The sequence below is a fragment of the Vulpes lagopus genome, chromosome 9 (genome assembly GCF_018345385.1).
Source record: "Vulpes lagopus strain Blue_001 chromosome 9, ASM1834538v1, whole genome shotgun sequence".
Lineage (NCBI taxonomy): Eukaryota > Metazoa > Chordata > Mammalia > Carnivora > Canidae > Vulpes > Vulpes lagopus.
Window position 1 is genome coordinate 43,108,933 of NC_054832.1, and position 20,140 is coordinate 43,129,072.

At 41.4% G+C, this 20,140-nt stretch overlaps 1 protein-coding gene across 1 annotated transcript in view; it reads left to right on the forward strand.

Moving 5' to 3' along the window:
- RUNX1T1 (RUNX1 partner transcriptional co-repressor 1) overlaps positions 1 to 20,140 on the forward strand; it is a 136,634-nt gene that overhangs the window by 91,996 nt on the left and 24,498 nt on the right. Inside the window, 4 exon segments of the mRNA XM_041768614.1 lie at positions 209 to 390; positions 12,065 to 12,315; positions 17,226 to 17,311; positions 17,847 to 18,048. Coding sequence (XP_041624548.1) covers positions 209 to 390; positions 12,065 to 12,315; positions 17,226 to 17,311; positions 17,847 to 18,048 — 721 coding nt within the window.

Consider the following 20,140-nt stretch of genomic DNA (forward strand, 5'->3'; position numbering starts at 1 on the left):
GGATGGATGGGTAAGGTGGCTTACACCTCACCTCCAGGGTAGCCCACCCCTGAGAACTGTGCCTGGGACTTAGACTTCTTGCGTGCACTTGATGGCATGCTCACCACTGGCTCGTGCGCTCCACCACTGTTTGAGCAGTGGACTCCATCCCCTGGGTCCAAGGAGCCTTCGGGTCGGTTGCCCTCTCATTCCCGTCCTGCCCCCACAGGCCAACCTGCCCCTGCTGCAGCGCGAGCTCCTCCACTGCGCAAGGCTGGCCAAACAGAACCCTGCCCAGTACCTCGCCCAGCATGAACAGCTGCTTCTGGATGCCAGCACCACCTCACCTGTTGACTCCTCAGAGCTGCTTCTCGATGTGAACGAAAACGGGAAGAGGCGAACTCCAGACAGGTGAGAGGCGGGGAGGGCCTGGGACTAATGGGGACCTTTTCCTCCCCTGCTGCGAAGACCCGTGTCACGTCCCATGTGAGCTGCTGGGCCAGGGACACCTCTTGCAGAGGAGCAGTAGCCAGAGTCTGCACGCCCACGCCAGCCTGGGGCGTTACAGAGGGAGGACTCTGGCCTGTGCCATTTTGGCTTCTGTGCAGGTCCAGCTTTGCCACCTTTAATGGGAAAGGTGATGAATAATCTTCAGACGGGCCGAGGGCCACTGATGGCTCCTGGACACACAGTCCAGATTAAAATTCTCATTTGTTATATGATCCGACCCAACCACGTATTTTACCCCTCCCGTGTTAGGAGATTTGCCGTTCCAGGCTTTCTCAGAGCATGTTGGTTTTGAAGGCTGGCCTTTAGGTGTTGCTCAATGAACACAGTGCAGTAGCTCTTTAAGTGGGGTCCGTAGGAGTTCAGAGAAAACTTCTGGGAAGCTAGATGGGCTAAGTGAAGATAAGCATTAAGTAGTAGGATTAATAGATAGCATTTTTTTTGTTGTTGTTGAACAATTTATCAGGCAATATTCATTCCAGCAGGCACCCTGCTGTCAAAACGGAGAATTCTGAGAAATGTAAAATAAAGCCCTTTCTCTATTCAGCCCTACAGAGTAGTTGTAGAATGAGGCGTAGTTGTGAAATTTCCTATTAAAATAATTCTCTTGAGCACCTCATCGTCACATAAAGATATTTTCTAATCCAGAACTGTGAAGTCTTCTTGGCAGCGTAGTATCGAATGCATAGTATTGAATAGTATTTGCAAAAGTACGGAACTGGGTTGAAATGAAACCATGTCCAGAAGTGTGTTTGTCACATGCTTTGTTTCTTTTCTCTCCTTATCCGCTCTCTCTGCCTGCACTTCACCAGGCATGAGTGTAACAGCCTCTGAGAGGTTAACATTCTGTCACAGTTATGTTCCAGATTCATAGGAGCTTACAATCCTTGGAGCTACTCAGAGACATCTATCTGTGACCGACTTAGCTCTCCTTCAATGTATTAGCTGCTTGCAAATCAGAATGTTATTAAAAGCCAGCCAGTTTACATACAGTTATTACATAATCCTCTCTTAAGCAGTTTTTATGCTACAGTCTCTAGAAGTTTTCTCCTCTTGACATAGGACCTTTAGGTCGTTGAAAATCCTAAAGCAAAAAGTTAAACATTAGTTTACTTCTGACATGCCGTCCACGCACCTCCAAATACGACCTGCCAGCAGAGCTGCTTTCTCGTTTTTCATGAACCATTTTTTCCTTAGTCATACTTAAGCATTTAGTACTTAAGCTTTCAAAAGGCAACTGCTTAATCCAGGTGTCTGAGTGGCGTGTCCACAGGATGCTGAACACCAAGAAGCAGCCCAAGGATAGATGATTCCCAGCGTGCCTTGCTGTCCGATTCTAACCCCTTTACCCTGCAGGAAATGAGTACCATGTGCATGTAGGGAGATGTCGCGGGCTCTCTTTCTCAAGGATAATATAAACGAATTAGAGAGAGCCTGGATGGACAGTTGGGAAGAAAACATTTGTTTGGGGGAAGGCTAGGATCCCAAGGAAAGCTTTAGATAGCTGTGATGAAAGTAAAGATAATCCTATAGGCAAAATTGGAAGTGGAAGCGACCTGTTCTAGAAGCCCCAACTGCTAAGTAACAGACCAAGCCGTGTCATTCCTTTCTCTGTATCCCCAGCCGTTTCTCCACTGCTTTTCTTTCCCAGTGTTTTACACTTGAAGGTGTTGTGCATGCACACTTTGCTAGGACGGTGCTGAGGTGAGCCTTGAGCCCTGTGCTGACACTGATATGGAAACTTCCCATGAATTCTGCAGATAATCAGCATTTTTGTTCTGGTGGTCTGTCGCTGCGTGTTCATAGATGTTTGCATTTGATCGTACACAACTTTCTTAAAAGAGCCTCCAGTCTTATTCCCCCTTCGGTTGTTCAGAGGCAGTTGCTGGCGTCCAGAATTCACACAGTTGCTCTTTGGCTGGAACATTCTTTTTTGAGTGGAACCCTGAAGTGTGTGTTTTAATGGAAGGATGGCAAATGGATTTCCTTAGAGTTGGGAGGACGGGTAATGAGAATATGTTGTGTAAATACATTTGTATCTTGTGGGAATATGATCAGAGCCAAGAAAATATGGGTCTCTACAGTATTTTTTTGCATATATTTTCTGCATCTTGTTTGCATATGCATTTTCCTCTTCTCTGGTTATTTATCTGTATATCCAGATCTACTATATGAAATTTTATAGAGTATGGAGCTGTCTGACAGCAGAGCTTTTTTTGTTTTACTGAATGTTTTGTTGGTGCATATGGTCTGACATGGATGAGCAGCCACGGTGAGATTTTGGAGTCTATTAAACTGGCTCATTAAAAAGATCAATCTGTTTCTGTAATAACACTGGGAACCATCAGTCACTGAAAGAGGGAAAAACTGACACCTGAGGAGAAAACACATTTTGGTAATTTGTTCATGACATGTCACGAACAAAAGAGCGCTCTATATTTTGTTTACAACGTTGGGGGCTTAAATTCTGTGACGATTGCAGATTTAATCTACTAAACAGTCATCATGTGTTTCGGGGATGGGTTTTGGCGAATTTAAGTTTCTTCTCATCCTTAAATACGATTGCCACTGGTTATGTTTCTTCTTTTTTTTTTTTAAAGCATTATTGTTATTTACAGAAAAATGAATACTCTGGGGAAATCTATGAAATCATTTTTTTTTCTTGTATGGAACAGTGAAATTTATTCTACTTTCTTTTTAAAACATCTCCAGGGTAAGTTTCTGAACAACTCTACTAAATTTGTAGGTCTGTGGGAGAATATTGTAGAATCCGATTTAAAAAAGGACAATTTTCATTTTGAAATTATGCTATTTTTTAATCTAAAATGCTAAGGAAAGTAAATAGAAAATTCTGATTTCTACTTTTTGTTAATATTTAAGAGTTGATTGGTTAGAGTAGACCTTTATTTTGTCATCCAGTGTTGGGAGAAGCTGACAACGGGGTTAGGAACCTTCCTGCCACTGATTAAATGAAGTGACCGCTTTCAAAGATAAGACTAGAAGTGAAGAGCGCTTTTTAAAACTTCTCGCCATGATAGTCATGAAGACCCACTTTCACATGGAGGGAGGAGGGGAAAGGCAACTAGACAAGGCTGCATTCTTTTGAGACTACAGAATGCATAAAAATTATTAAGGTGAAAAAACTTGTGTTAATCATCACTGCTGTCTTTGCTCACAGCTTTGATGCTGCAGCCTTTTGTTATGGTTCATTTTTAACATTGTGTTTGTATCTGTTAATGCTGATTTTCTGACTCAGAACATCTTTCTTGTTTAAGAAATCAAACTAAAAAAAAAAAAAAAAAAAGAAATCAAACTGAATGGGCTTTGGTTTTGTATGGGTAATCCTGTTTCTCCCTCCACCCCTTACTATTTCAAATGATCAGTGTTAAATATGAATTCTTTTATTCCATATATCAGCATTTTAATATAACTGTGCTTCAAATTGTTCTCAGCTTAACACATCTAGACCTTATTATGTGGGCCTCGTAGTTGCATTAATATGTATTTCCTCCTCCCTCAATAATTATTATTTTCTAAAAAGACTGGTTTGACCTTTAGAATTATATAGTTCATCAGCTGGGAGGGATCTTATGGATCTACCAAGCCAACCCTTTCTCTTTACATTGAAGGGAACAAAGGCCCAAAGAACTTGCTTAAAGTCACGAAGCTTCTTAAGGGCAAAACCAGCATATTTACATATCTGAAATCTTGCAGTAGCACAAAGTATGTTTTAATGTGCAGTTTAAATAAGGAAAGCTCAACTAGGTATTGGGGCTTTTTTTCCCCTTACTTTCCCTCATTTATTTCTGCTGTGTAATTGCTCAAGTGGGTAAATGCGATAGTATAATATTCTGGGGGCTTATAAATCTTTTGAATGACAGAGGATCCAGAGTCAGCCAGGTTTTCTGGCTTAGTAAGTAAGTTAAGAAATGCTGAAGGTTGGAGGGTCAGAAGGCAGTCATTTTGAACCTGTGTTGGCTGAAAACATAAGATGTGTCACCATGGTGCACACCAGCCTGCTGGGCCCACTTTTCCTTTCCCGTAAAATAAATGGTTTCAATATTTTTGTCTTTCTACAAGAAAAGGTAGGTACACTTTACAAGGACTTGTAGGATTAATTGTCTGTGCTGATCAGAATTAAATTTGTATTGTTTCCTGCAATCAGTTTTGTGACAAAGGAGAGGGAATTTGTTATATTCGTGCATTCTTGTTTTGTGTTGCATCTTTGATGCAGTCTTCAGTCGCATGAAGTGAGTAATCATTCCCATAGTTTTTTCTTTGTTTGTTTTTTGTTTTTTTATATACTCAGATCCATGGTGAAGTCTTCTAGTGAAATATCATTAAGTTGCATTTACATGGTAAGAAGGCTGGCATGATCGTAGAGGACATTTTGGTCTCTCTACACCAACTTCAACAGGAACTTGCCAAACCTTGTTTCTTGCTACTCTCCTAGGGTCTAGGGTCAGAATACTCTTCCTGCCTTAGTCTCTCCTCTTGACTGAGGGTTTCTGCTCTGTTCCTTGGTTCTCAGGTGTCATTATTCTAGTCATACTTTGCAGGTTAACTCAGGCAGTGTCTCCTATTTGAACGAAGGCTTCCCAATCAAAAACAGTAAAAATGGTTACTATTTTACTGAGCACTGAAGATGTGCCAAGCCTCATGCTAGGTAACGGACGTATTAATAATACAGCGTAGTCTACCCCCACCCCCCAATTAGTGGGGCATACGTTCCAAGACCTAAAACCTCAGATACTACCAAACACTATATGTACTATTTTTTTCTATATGTATATACCTATGATAAAGTTTAACTTAAAAATTAGGCATCATGTTATTAACCACGATAATAAAGTAGAATAGTTATGACAGTGTTCTGCAATGAAAGCTAGGTGGTCTCCCTCAGAATATCTTCTTGTACTGTACTCACGCTTCTTGTTGATGATGTGGGGTGAAAAAATGCCTCTGATGAAAGGAGGTTACATGAATGACATGGGCATTGTTATGTCGCGTGAGGCTACTCTTGGCCTTCAGACCATACGTTCGAAGGAAGGATCATCTGCTTCTGGCCTGTGGTTGACCGTGGGGAACTGGAACTGTGAAAAGTGAAACCATACTACAGGATATATAGCACTTTATTTTCTACTAGTTCTGTCGTACAGAGGCAGGCTGGATAATGTGTCTGAGGTCACGTGGCTTCCAAAGAGGCACTGATGGGATTCTGACCCTGAGTTCTCCGACTTGAGCATCCACAATCTTATAACTATGAATCTTGCATCACCAGCTGCCAAACGCCCCACCTTGGAAACAAAGTGATCTGATTACACTATTAAATACCAAATATTTGCTAGATTCTTTATGTGGATTTTTTTAGATAATGCTCTTAGTAGCTCTAAGGGGGTCATCCTCATTTTGTGGATGAAAACATGGAGGTGTATAGAGGTTAAGCTTCCTAAGTTCATATGACCAGCAATTAGCAGGGCCAAAACTTGACGCCAACTCCATAGCCCCTGTTCTTTTCAGTGCGCTTTGTGGACTGATCTTTACTCCTTTGGATGTCCCAATCCACTTTTGTACTGTTTCTCTGCTACCTGCCAAGTTCAGGTCCTGCGTGAATGTATAGAAACCTTATACCTCTAATTAAATTGTGCTTATGATGAAGGTTTCTTGCCCATACACTTCCAAAAAGAATTTAAGTCTAGTACTAAATGATAATCTTATGGTGAGGGTTTCAGGAGATCATAGATTGTGTCTTAGTCAACTTTGTATTCCCCATAAAGCATAGGATGGTACATTATAGATACTGTGGGTGTGTCTGAACCAGAACAAACTACCACACACATGTGCACACACACACACAACACACAGAAGAGTGCCGGCAACACTACTTGGACAAATTAAAGTTAGGCTCAATGTAGTCATGGTCAGTAGTGTACCAAACTCTCTCTCTCTCAAGAGTCTCCCTTGCTTGCTTTCTTGATTACTCTGTTGCGTCCTGCTGTTGTAAAAGATGGATCTCGCAAACACCCACGACAGTGAAAATAGCCATGAGTAGCCCAGGAACGAAATGCCTGGATGGGCTCACGGACCAGAAAAAACTGGAGCCTTCCAACTGGAACTTATAGATAATGGATTAGAAAAAGAAAGCGCATTACAGGTAGGTGGCAGGAGCAGGAGAAATCGAGTACCTTGCAATGGCCAGAAATGAGGAATGGCACGGGGACTGCCAGTAACAAGTTGAGCAGGTGGCAAGCTTCAGGAGACACGGGAGAGGAGACTCAGATGGCTCTGTGAACCTGCATATGGTCATTCTTGAAGGTCCAGGTGGTGTAGCTCCATGTCTAGAGTGGCGAACACCCACCTGCATCTCATTCGCTCCCGAAGGTGTTAGCATGCTGCTCAGGAAGCTGTCTCCAGGGTGCTGCTTTAGCCACGGAGAGATAGAAGGCATGTCCTTCCCTAGGACCCAGCAGTGACGGGTCAGTGTCATTCGGCTCTCTGTTCTTCGCTGTCTCCATATATGCCACTTCCTCCAGGGAGACGGCAAAACCACTGACAACCACTCTGGTGGGGGCCGGGTGGGGAGGGTAGGCCGTGAAGAATGAGGTTTGAGTCTCATTTTAAGGAGGCCGAGTAATTTGTAATAGATTTTTCTTTAGATGCCTTACTCAACACCAATGGGAAGGTGGTATGTAAAATTGTTGTCTAAACTTACCTAGTTCCTGACAATTCCTGAAGAGACCTTTTGCTGATTTGTGTTTTGAAAATATGATGTCAGGAATGATTTTTTAACCCCCTTTTTGATTCACTTAGCCTATGGAAACCTTAAGAAATCACACATGTTAGAAAAGAGAAGGAAGATGCATTTAATACTATGTTATTAAAGTCTTTGGGCTTTTTATTATTTTTTAAAAATTTTAAAAAAGATTTTGTTTATTTATGAGAGTTACAGAGAGAGGCAGAGAGAAGCAGGCTCCCTGCGGGGAGCCTGATGCAGGACTCCATCCCTGGACTCCGGGATCACACCCTGAGCCCAAGGCAGATGCTCAACTGCTGAGCCATCCAGGCGTCCCTCTTTGGGCTTTTTAAACATAGAACTATAACCTCCTGAGATGTAAATGTAGACTTCTAAAATACAAAAATAAATATATGTCTTTTTATTGTGAGAATCTGCTGGCATCTTAGCCCTGGCTCTGGCTGACTCTCTGGTCGATTGGGACAGTGATGTGAACAGAGCGAGATAAGGTGTCCTGGACTGGGCCGAGGGACCTGCGCCAGGGCTGCTTAAGAGGCCCTTGGCAGGACTTGATTTGGAGAAGAAACTGGTAGCATGACTTCCAAGTTTCTGCTTGGGTGACTAGATAGAAGGTCATACAATTGACAGGTGCAGGAAGTACCAGAGAAAGATGAGGTGAGTCTGCCCATATTCTGTTTGAAATAGCTGTGATCCCTCAAAAAAACGAGTACCTAAAGCAGATATTTGTTTGTAATGGGAGTAAGATTAGAATTACTAAGTTTCTTTCTTGCCATCCAACGGCTTATCACGTGGTACTGATTTGCCTCTCCCTAGAACAATCTTGATAGTGATATTTTCCCTGCATTTAAAAAAAATTAGACCTATTCCATTCATATAGGGGATTGGTCCTTTCTTTCCATTTATTGTCATGATTTTATAATAACTTTTTTCATTTCCCCTCATTTATTTGAATGTTACACTGTTTTATATAAATAAGGATTATCAGTGCACACTGATAGTCATGACTTTTGAAATATTTTATGTAGAGGAAAATGTTTAAAAAACATGCATTTTATTTCTAAAATAGTTCACAGCCTCTGTTATTGAGGCAGCCTGAGATGGGGTAAAATGTAAATTAGGTTGTATCTTAAGTTTTAATGTTTACTATTTCCCATTCATCCCATTTTACTGGGCAGGAAACTGAGACCAGAGGTTAACCCTCACCAAGGTCACACAGCTGAGTCCTGAGTGGTTCTTTATCAATAGGGCCATCAGACTCTTTAGGGGGAAGTGATTGGAATCTAAATGTTGAAGTAGTTAGGTTATGCTCAGGAAAATTTCTCCTGGTAGGGAGAGAAAATATTCTCAGGCCAATTTAAAAAACAAACAGAAAAATGCCTTCCAGAAATTTCTGAGACATGTTAAGACTTGCCACTCACATAAAATTTGAGTTATTTCAAGAGTATGCTAGCATGGGACAATGAAAAGCAATGGGACAGTTTTTCGTTTAGCCCAATGCACTTTGCAAGGGCAGCGTAAAAACAGCTAATTTGGAATTTGCTCTGGCACATGAGGTGTAGATGGTTGTAGGCATTTCTTAGAAGACAGACAGACGAATAGCAACTAAGATGTTTTAGTTCCCTTCCTGAGCATGCGTCCCTTGAATAGGGTTGGCCTTACAACCAGACATGGGTGAATTTATGAAAGCACCAGGGAGACCTTCCATGGCTTCGTTTCTATGAGCCGTGAATGTTTTAATGCTTTACTGTTAAAATATAACTACGTTTGTGAGGTGGTGAGCTTCACTTGTTTCAATAGCTAGCAGAGCGATGGGACCCACGATAGGACAGCAGGGCCCTGATAGAGATGATATAGCATAGACTTGGGACTTAACCCTGCTTCTTAGGTTATTACTGTCCTTGTTTTAGGGCAGGGGGGGGACCCTCTTTTTTCACAATAATGGGTCATTGAAGTAATAGCTGATATGAGGGTGTCCAACCACTTGGTGGTTTGACAGCTGGGTCAGCGATGTTTGCAAAATTATAAATGCAAACAGGGGATGCTGTATGGTATTTAGAGGATATTTTCTATTTTTGCCCAAAAAAGCGGCTACAAATAATAAATCGTTCAAAGCAAAGAACAAGCAAAGAAGGTCTCTGTTGGCTAACATGGTTGACTTCGACACAGTTTGGCCAGAGAACCATTAGCCCTGTGTGTCTGAATTATAACCCTGATGTCATGACTATGCCATTTAGATGTAAATATAGGGCAGCCCGGGTGGCTCAGTGGTTTAGCGCTGCCTTCGGCCTGGGGTGTGATCCTGGAGATCCGGGATCGAGTCCCATGTCGGGCTCCCTGCATGGAGCCTGCTTCTCCCTCTGCCTGTGTCTCCACCTCTCTCTCTCTCTCTCTCTCTCTCTGTCTCTCATGAATAAATAAATTTTAAAAAAATCTTTAAAAAAAATAGATGTAAATATAGAATAATTGAATTGCAGAGTTTTCAAACTAGGAGGGACCTCAGAAATCATCTAGTCCAGTGGTTTTCAAACTCAATTTTAGCAGCAGACTTTTTTTCCTTTAAAATGAACCTTAGGTGGGACCCCAACTTTGTAAAACAGATAAGAATGAGGGGGTTCCTCTGGCCCTTGAAATCTTGATTGTTTGGGGGAAGAAAACTCTTCATTGCCTGCAGAATCCCATAAAGCGCCTCAGGTGCACAGTTTGAAAACCACTGATCTAGTCCAACCCTTTCATTTTACAGATGAGCAAACTGAGGTCCCGAGAGAGGTTAAGTGGCTTGCCCAAGGTCACACAGCTAGTCGTGGAGGAGCCAGGACTAGATCTCAGGTCTCTTGATTCCCAGTCCAGTGCTCTTTCCACTGTACCACCCTGCCGGTGAGGTAGGTGCTGTGTTAGCCTTATGTTCGTAGCTACTAATAGTCTTCAGAATTTTCCAACTGATATTTGCTGGTGATGTGCATTGAACATTGAAGTATTTTATTCAGAAATACATAGGGTATGAAAGTACAGATTAGAATGTCAAGTTTACTCTGCAGATATAAATTGATAGCTGGAATGTTCCCTTTCCCTTTTAAATAAAAGTATTTTAGAGAAGTGCACTTAGGGAATGTCTGGGACACGTTGGGCATTTTGGTCTGATATCAATGATCAATGTCTATGGAGCCCCTGTGTTTCAGACACATACTTTGATGGGAGCAGCCTTGACTGCTGACTGCTTCTCTCCCGGGGAACAGACCCAGTGTCGGCCAGCCTCCTGTTGATAAGACAAGTGCATCTTTCTTCAGCCAGTAGCGGGCATGTATTAATTTCACATTAAACTCTACAGAGTGTCTCTTAGTTCCTCTGTGCTTGGGCCTTCTGTCTCCAACTCCTCTACACTTCTCAGGCTTGTGTGTGTGAATTGTCACCGGGGCTCTATCCTAAAGGGACCTACAGGGCAGTTCACAGCAGAATCTTACTGCTCTGATCTCTATATCTCTGTGGTTGAGAGAGTTTCCATGGCAGATCCCTCTGGTGTGATCACACAGAGAATATCCTAGACACTAGGAAACCAGGAAAAGTGTCTTGAAAGGCCTCTGCTATTGTTACAAAGCTAAACTCAAAAAGGCATGTAGAAATCTCCAGCTACTGTGACTTGGTGAAATTCTTGTGGGTAAATTTCCTGGGGAAAGTAGATATTATCACTGGTCTAAGGATAGTGTGCTGGTCTTGCAAGGGGAACCAAATACAAAGGAAACTGTTAGTGGAGGAGCTGGGATTTCTATCCATGTTGAATGTGATTTGTTCCTATTTTACTGAATATATTGAGTCAGTCCCTAAGAGTAGAGGTGTATCCAGCCCCCAAATATTTCTTTAGCCCGATTTCTGTTTGAGAATCCAGGAGCAGCGATAAGTTTATTTGTAGGGTGTATTTGTAGACCGTGTCCCTTCTAAAGGCCAGGTTCAAAGATCTGTGTATCACATTGTGAGGTGCAACGAGGGTCTGCCCATCCTGCCCTGAGACCTGATGACAGGTCACATAAGCTCTCTGGACAAGTTCCTCCATGTTAAGGTGGTTCACTTCCCAGTAGCTCTTCCTGCCTGCTGGTGAATTATCTTGGTGACAAAGACAATATCAGAGTCCCAGACATGGCCTTGCTTTATTGCACTAGTTCAGTGTGATCAACCCTTTCCAACAGAACTTTCTGTGACGAGGGACATGTGCTGTATCTGTGCCCTTCTCCCCAGTACCTGAAATGTGACTCACAAAGAATTGATCTTGAACTTAATTTTAGTTAGCACACATTTAAATTTAACCAGCCGCACGTAGCTATTGTATGGGATGGCATAGCTCTGGATGTTGTCTGACGTGAAAGTCAGATGCCAGGTTGAATAAATGGAATAGGAATCCTTTAAGAATTCATCAGGAGACTGATGCTGTACTGCCTTTGATGAATCTTCACCAAAGGCAGTTCAGTTTTAGGATAATGTGTTGGAAATCAAGTACTCATTTTTTGAATAAATACACTGGCTTATAGAGGGAGATCTCAGGTTCCTCTTACTTGTGACCTAACCCCACACGTGAGCTACGACAGAAAAGATATTTGCCAGTTTGATGAGGAGTGGACCCATTTTTCTCATGTGCTCACTCTTGTGATTTCTTAGGCCTCAGCATGGGTTTCAGTGAATTCCCACAGGTCTTCTGGGAAGCTGAGTTTAGAAAGTTTCTGGCCAATAATAAATAAAGACTCTGTTTATATTGTAAGTTCAAATGTGAGTGTCTGAAGTATGCTGGATTCTGAGTAACATTATGAAACTCTTTTTTTTTTTTTCTTCCGCCTTTAGAACCAAAGAAAATGGCTTTGACAGAGAGCCTTTGCACTCAGAACATCCAAGCAAGCGACCATGCACTATTAGCCCAGGCCAGCGGTACAGTCCAAATAACGGCTTATCCTACCAGCCCAATGGCCTGCCTCACCCCACCCCACCTCCACCTCAGCATTACCGTTTGGATGATATGGCCATTGCCCACCACTACAGGGACTCCTATCGACACCCCAGCCACAGGGACCTCAGGGACAGAAACAGACCTATGGGTAAGACTGAAGGGATCTGTTCACCTCTTACAGGGTTGGATGCTTGAAGACTCATTACTTCTCAACTGAACTTGAGGCTCGAAATCTGTGATAGGGGTAAAAATTTTCTTTTATCTGGCCTCCTTTATGAGAACAGTTGGCTAGTATGAGTATGTTCTCTCACAGCTATGCTTTTCTCTCATTACTTACAGTCTTTATGACAGCAGGCTACATTTATTTATTTATTTATTTTGGAAGGGAGCATCTAAATTAATGTAAAGTCCTCAACAAATGCAAAGTGCTTTAAAAAAATTTTTTTAAACATTAGAGATTTCATATGCAGCCTGTCTGCCACGAATATTTTTTTTAAATGTTAAAATGTTTATTTTCTTTCATTGTACTCTTATTTCAAGTAGTCTTTTCAATTTGATTTTTCTAGTCTTTGCGATAACTCCATATTTGAAAAATGTGAGACTGCATGATGTCTCTGGCTTAAATCAACAGATGTTCTTTGAGGAATGATTTGGTCCTTTTTTCACTGGAAAGTGACAGTGATTAAATTTAGTTTTGACAGTTTTGTGAAATAGATCAAAGTAGCAGAGAAAGAATGAGTTTAGGTAAATATGTGTTTCCATTTGCCTGTGTTCATTCCTTCTTTACATAAAACTATTAAAGTGAACCATTTAGGAGACCTTGTCTTCTAAAGAACAAGTGTCTGCCATGAAAAATAAGAGGGAAGACGAACAAGGTAATATATGATACCCTGAGTTCAGGCGTTGAGGGGATAGCATTAGGGCTCTTTTAATTCTTTATTTTTGACGAATCGAGCTATTCATAAACCGAGAGCAACAGTCCATCCTTTCTTCTTTTTCCATCTCCTGTGTCCACACCACTTTCCAGGGGGGCTTCTCTAGTCAGCTAATTGCTGATGGACCTACCTGACTAGTAGGGTTGGTGGAAATAGCAGGGAGTGAAATCTAAGTGGAAAACTAGAACACAGGGCTGAGGACACAGAAGTCTAGGAACCACGGTCAGCTAGTTACCCACTACTCGAATAGCAGGCACAGTGTTATTAGGCACAGAGAGAAAATGGTGAGCAGAAGTTTATGTAAACTTTCTCACTAGGTTGCTAGCCAACAGGGCTGCCATATTTGGGTCTTTTTGCCTTTCTTTCTACATTTAACCCTCCAAATGCTCAGAAAGTAGAAAAGGAGGGTCAGAGCGAGGGGAGGGGTGACTGCTGCCCTTGTGAGATAGTCCAACAGAAGTTCAGCTTTCCCACAGCACTCATTGCCACATTTATATAGTGTTTCAGACAAATGGCTAAGCCTATGACTTGTGCTTTCTTAATAGCCAATCTGTCTAATGTTCGCTTAGCAAGAACTCTCAAAAGTGAGTATGTCGTTTCTTAGTCTGGATGGATATTTTGATCCCCAAATCAAATGTGGTAACAACCTCCTCCTAAGTAAAGGCCTTGCCATTTATTTATGACTTTAGGCTCCAAAAGCATAATTGCTCATTTTCAAATAGGAGCGGAGTCAGTCGGTCATCGTAAGACCCATTCAAGATATCCTACTTTTATAGGTGCTAGAAAATGGCCTCTTCGTTAGGCAGCAAATGCTATTTTATAAGATATTAGTTCCAGTGCACTATAAAGTAATCAGCAAGGAAGTAATTAGGCTTATGTGCAATGATTATGTTTTCATCGAGTAATGTAAAATATCCCTTTATGAATTATATCTGTACCCACTGGTTTTATGTGATTTTTTTCTTCAGACCACGTTCCTTACCTTTTAATTATATTAGCTTATAAAACTAATAGTGCTAATCTCTATAAATATGTGAACTACTTAACCATCCCTAAAGTCTGGCAGAGTTTAGTGTGTGTACGCATAAAATAAAATCTTGATGTATGAGTAACAAATTATGGTGCTACATCAGGCTGCCATTTTGAGAATATAAAAATTGTCATAAAGGTATACTTAGTCTAATATGACTTATAAATGCCTATTATGTAGAGATATACACTCACTAGAATCTTTTAATAAAATACCTTTACCAGCAGTATTAGTTTATAAGTAAACTGAAGAGTTTTAGTCTAGTTAGCTAAAATCTTCTGAACTACAGGAATCAGGATTCGACATTATTGTCAAATTTGCCCGCAAATGAAAATGTGCTCTTTAATGATTATGAGCTATTTTCCCCTAGTACATCCCTCTGGTATTATGAATGTAAATGAAAATTGTGTGGTGATGAATATTTAAGCATATGAAATAGAGAAATTAATAAGTGTAAAATTTTGAGTTGACTTAGTTTTTCCTTTTTCAAGATTTGATTCTATCTAACAAATGACCTTCAGAACTCAGAAGCAGCAAATGATGTATTTTCTCACCAAGTTCTTAGGCTCAAACATGTTTCTAATGTACTTTTTTTTTCTTTAATGAGATGAAGCTTAGCAGTATTCCACAAATGTTGGAATCTCATTAGTCACAGACATCCTGTGGCTCATTAATATTACTCCAGGTGTTAGAGCTTCTATCATCATTGACTTAGATCTGTTGAATTTTTGAAACTTTTTTTTAAGATGTTATTTATTCATTTATTTATTTATAGCACACTAGTGGGGGCTGGGGGAGGTGGAGGGTCACATAGAGGGAGAGAGAAAGAATCTCAAGCTGACTCCACACTGAGTGTGTGAGTGTGGAGCCTGGTGTGGAGCTTGATCCCACAACCTTGAGATCATGACCTGAGCTGAAATCAAGAGTCAGATGCTCAACTGACTGAGCCACCCGGGCACTTTTGAAACTTCTGAGATCTCTAGAGTTCTTGGTCCTTAAAAGCAAATAGTAAGATGCTTCCATTGTGAAAAGTTGATGCCATATTTATATCTTCATCACTCTCTGGTTGTTTTCTGTGATGACTCATTTCATCGGTAGTGTTTTTATTTCCTAAATCACAAGCAACAAATAAGTCAACAAAAATTACATATTTGCAAACATTTCAACTTGAAATAGTCACAACAAACAGAGTAATAACTAAATATTCCTTTCCCCCAATGTCTTTTCTATTATGCAAATTAACACATATTTTGCAATTTTACTTTTTTACCAATAGGTGGCATTGACAATTTTAACTTTAAAAATATATCTCGGAACATGTCTAATTAGGCAAGAATGATGTGAAGCGATTTATGTTTTTATTTCAGCTGAAAAAGTGCTGTCATGTGTTTGTGCACCTCCATCAGCTATAAATTAAATCGATTTTCATGGTTGGCTAAAGAGAGTCATGTGGCTCATTATCTTTATTTCTCTAAATCATGTGAAAGAAGGGACCTCCAACTACTCTGACTTTACAGAAAGTGAAATGCATATCTCATAAGTCTTATTGTCCTTCAACAACCACACGATGGCCTCTTGAGAAGGAGCCTAGGTGCCTAGGAGTTCAAAACATGCCACATTTAATTCGCTATTCAGAGTAATGGTGTGAGAAGCACTAACCAAAACGGAGTTTTAATCATTTAAAATGTTAACTATTGCCCTACTCTAGTGCCTTTCCTTTGTAGTAGAAACTGAGGTGTTTCCTCCATACTGAATTTGTAAGACAAGCATCATGTTTCCTGGTATTTCTGATCACAGCCTTGCACTCTGTTCTCTCAGTGAGACACATTTGTTTTCTATTTTGATGAGCATTTTGCCTAATTGCTCATGTCTATTGCTGTTGTTGCTCACTCGGTAAGTATTTCCCTGTTCCCTTTCTACATTGTACCTTAACTGTGATACTAAAGAGCATCAATAATTGATGCTATAGATTACAAATTGAGATAGATTTTCAGTTTTTTGGTTTGGATTGAAGATATTTGTCCAAAATTGGGGCACCTGGGTGGCTCAATTAGTTAAGCATATTTTGATTTTGGCTCAGGTCATGATCTTATTCATGGTCATGAGATCCAGGCTGGTGTCAGGCCCTGTGCTCAGCAAGGACTCAGCTTGAGATTGTCTCTCTCTCCTCCTACCTCTTCCCCACCCCACCCCCCATTTGCTCTCTCTCGCTCAAAATAAATAATTAAAATCTTTTATAAAAGGATATTTGTCCAAAATTATATCTGATATGTTGAATTTTTCATAACTGGTATCCAGTTTATTTATTTATTTTTTAATTTTTGGCAGCCCGGGTGGCTCAGTGATTTAGCGCCGCCTTCGGCCCAGGGCGTGATCCTGGAGACTCGGGATCAAGTCCCACGTCAGGCTCCCTGCATGGAGCCTGCTTCTCCCTCTACCTGTGTCTCTGCTTCTCTCTCTCTCTGTATCTCTCATGAATAAATAAATAAAATCTTAAAAAATTTTTTTTTTTTTTGGTGAATCGAATGAGTATATATTGCTTTCATATTATGCAAGACCTCTCTTCATGGCCTAATTTCATCATGGAGGTATATGCAGCAAGATTGTGTTCATTTGCCTATGCTGAAGTGTGGAAACATTTTACCATGCTTGTTTTGGAAAAGCACATTCCTGCCCTTGTACAGTGATTCATGCTGTCTTTATTTTGAATGCTATAAAGCCATACTTTGAAACTACTTAATGTCTCCATGTGGTTTCTCATATTTATTAAGAGAGAATATATTTATATTTCCAGTTTGGGAGCATTATAGGGATAACTGACTCAGTGCTTGGTGTCACCTTACTTCCCATTTCTTTGTATGTAAAAGAAAGAATTCCGACCATATGACCTCTAACATTCCTCCTCGTTTTCACATTTTGTCATTCTATGAAGAGCCCATTAAGTAATGGTGAGTATGGGTATGATTTATGTCTTCATTCAAAATTGAGTACATTTTTGCATCATTTAGTTTAGTCTTTGCTAAGTGCCTGTGTGCATATGGATTATGTCTTGAATGCTGTAGGGTGATTCAGCCTTCTTCTCTACATTCATAGGGTTGCATGGCACACGTCAAGAAGAAATGATTGATCACAGACTAACAGACAGAGAATGGGCAGAGGAATGGAAACATCTTGACCATGTAAGATATTGGTAATCATTTAAGGTTAAAATATGTTTCAGAAACAACTGGAATAGGGTGGGGTTATACGATAAGATAGAAAATTTGGGGATGCTTTGAGAGTATTATGTTTTGTGCTATCCTTGAATCAAGTAATGAGTAGAAATATTTGCAATACCATGTAGGATTTGATTTCTCTGTTGATATGAAAACCACTAACCTAGGTGAAATTTGAGGTCAGGGGAAGGAGTCCTCCAAGCCAGATCAGTGGGTTCCCATCTTACTGCACTGGGCCATTTAGTTTATACAGTGATGGGATTAGCATTGGAAACTTGGCTGTATGCATTGGGCCGAAGTCACAGTCATGAGTCATGTTCAGACCTACCCCCTTTTACTCACATTGCCATTGACTTGACTCATCTGTTGGACTCCCCATGTCAGGTCTGACCTTTGCAAATACTAGACTGAAACCTGTGGGAGGGCTGGCCCGGGATGGCTGTGTTGCTGATGCTGTGCTCCCCTCTGCATGTTCCCCCTTTGTGCCCCTCCCCACCAGCTGCTGAACTGCATCATGGACATGGTGGAGAAGACGCGGCGCTCCCTCACGGTGCTGCGGCGCTGCCAGGAGGCCGACCGCGAGGAGCTCAATTACTGGATCCGGCGCTATAGCGACGCCGAGGACCTGAAGAAAGGCGGCGGTGGTGGCGGCGGCCACTCCAGACAGCAGAGTCCGGTCAACCCAGACCCGGTTGCACTAGGTACCCGGCCTTGGGGGTGGGGGGGGGGGGCGGTGACATGCGGGGCCAGGATGCTTCATGTCTAATATACGGGGTGCATGGGACCCCGAGAGCCGTCAGCGTCTAAGGGGTCTTTGCAAACATATGGGGCACATGGGCCCCCAAGAGCGGTCAGCATAGGCACCCCCGGCAAGCCTGGTGTCTCCGAGATTGAGCCCGTGGGTCAGCCTGCAGAGGGGCGGTCACCAGACAGCAGCTCCTCTTCCGTGGTGACATGGGTTCCCAGGGCCCCTGTGTCACGGAGATGTGTGCCTCCCCACTTGCACTGTGCAAGGACCAAATCCTCAGGGAGTGCCTGGGCTACCGTGCCTGCAGCAGGCTCTCCAGGGACCTGCTACCGCTGGCAGGGCTGGATGTGTGTTGTCTGATTTTTAATTGGAGGCCCAGTCCCTATGACAGCCTTGTTTTCCAGCCGTATCTCTTATATGAATACAACACTCGACCAGGAAGAAAGACCTAACGGTGACACAGGCTACTACTGCTGCCACTTGCAAATTAGTGACGAAGGTAGTGCTGCCTTCTGGGGATTTGACTTTACCATAGATTGCATAAGACCTTCTTTTTTTTTTTTTCAAATTTTATTTAAATTCTGGTTGGTTAACATATAGTGTAATATTGGCTTCAGGAGTGCATAAAGCCCTTATTAATTTTAGTTACCTATACGACTTAATAGAATTGTGTGTTAGTAATTTCTTAATATGTAGCCATATCTTTTTTTTTTAAAATATTTTTTTTAATTTTTATTTATTTATGATAGTCACACAGAGAGAGAGAGAGAGAGAGAGAGAGGCAGAGACACAGGCAGAGGGAGAAGCAGGCTCCATGCACTGGGAGCCTGACGTGGGATCCGATCCCGGGTCTCCAGGATCGTGCCCTGGGCCAAAGGCAGGCGCCAAACCGCTGCGCCACCCAGGGTTCCTTATGTAGCCATATCTACTATTGATACATGGAGATTGTGATGATATTCTATTTATAACCTCAACAAATACATGGAAAGAGATCTTAAGCCTCGGAGAACTTTTGAGTCGCCTATGAACTTTTGCCTTGATTAATAACAAGATGTCACCATTTATACTGCCAGCTACTACAGGAGTTTTCTATCTGAGCAAACTGAGTGGAGATGGATTGGTGTTGATCTGTGTTCTCTTATCTCTTTATTTGTTTAGCCCCACACCTGTCAGTTAACTGAGGGTGCAGTCCCTGCTGCAAACGAAAGTAGTTACACATATGCAGATTAATCTCCTAACTTTGGCCTCATTATCACCCATGGCTGATTATCAAAAATTAAAAAGTTATCCAAGTATCTGGCAATTGATCATATGATCTTTTTTATTGAAATTATTCTTAGACAATAAAGTGCCTTTTGTTTTTTAGGTTTGTGGATTGCTGCTAATCCCTAAATGCTGAATGGGTATTGCCATAAGTATTCTATAAAGAAAGATTCCAAGTCAACTTACTTTACCCACTTACTTAGTGGGTAGTAAAATGTGGGTAGTAAACTGTGCTTTATTTTAAAGCACATTTTAAAGACAAATGTACATTTGTTAGGTTAAATTAAAACAAGCAATGAAAATAGATTTAAGTTTAATTTGAACCAACATTGGTCCACATAAAACTATTTGGAGCAGAGTTGAGTAAATATCCTGTTTTTTTTTAACTTCCTTATTGTAAACAAAAAATGGTTGATCAAGATAGATCTGTTCAGGACAAATAAAGGGGGTATTTTGTAACCATCCAGTGTAGGCAGAAATTGAAGACTTAAGTGTTCAGTTTAACGTGCCTTATTGAACAGATTTGTTGAGTCAGTACATACTTACTGAATGTTTACTGGGTGCCAGGTTTTGTGTTAGGCAATGGAATAAAGGAATAAAAGCCTACCTTCTTCCCTTGAGGAACTTTTTGCTCTACTGGAGAAGATAGGCAGGGCAGGGCCACTGCTAATGGCCTAGCACCCGACGGCCGCTTCAGTTCAGTCCCCTGAATGGACAGGATCAGTATTATTTGCTGCCAACTGTAAAAGAAAAAGTTCAGAAACTGATGGGACTTCATGCCT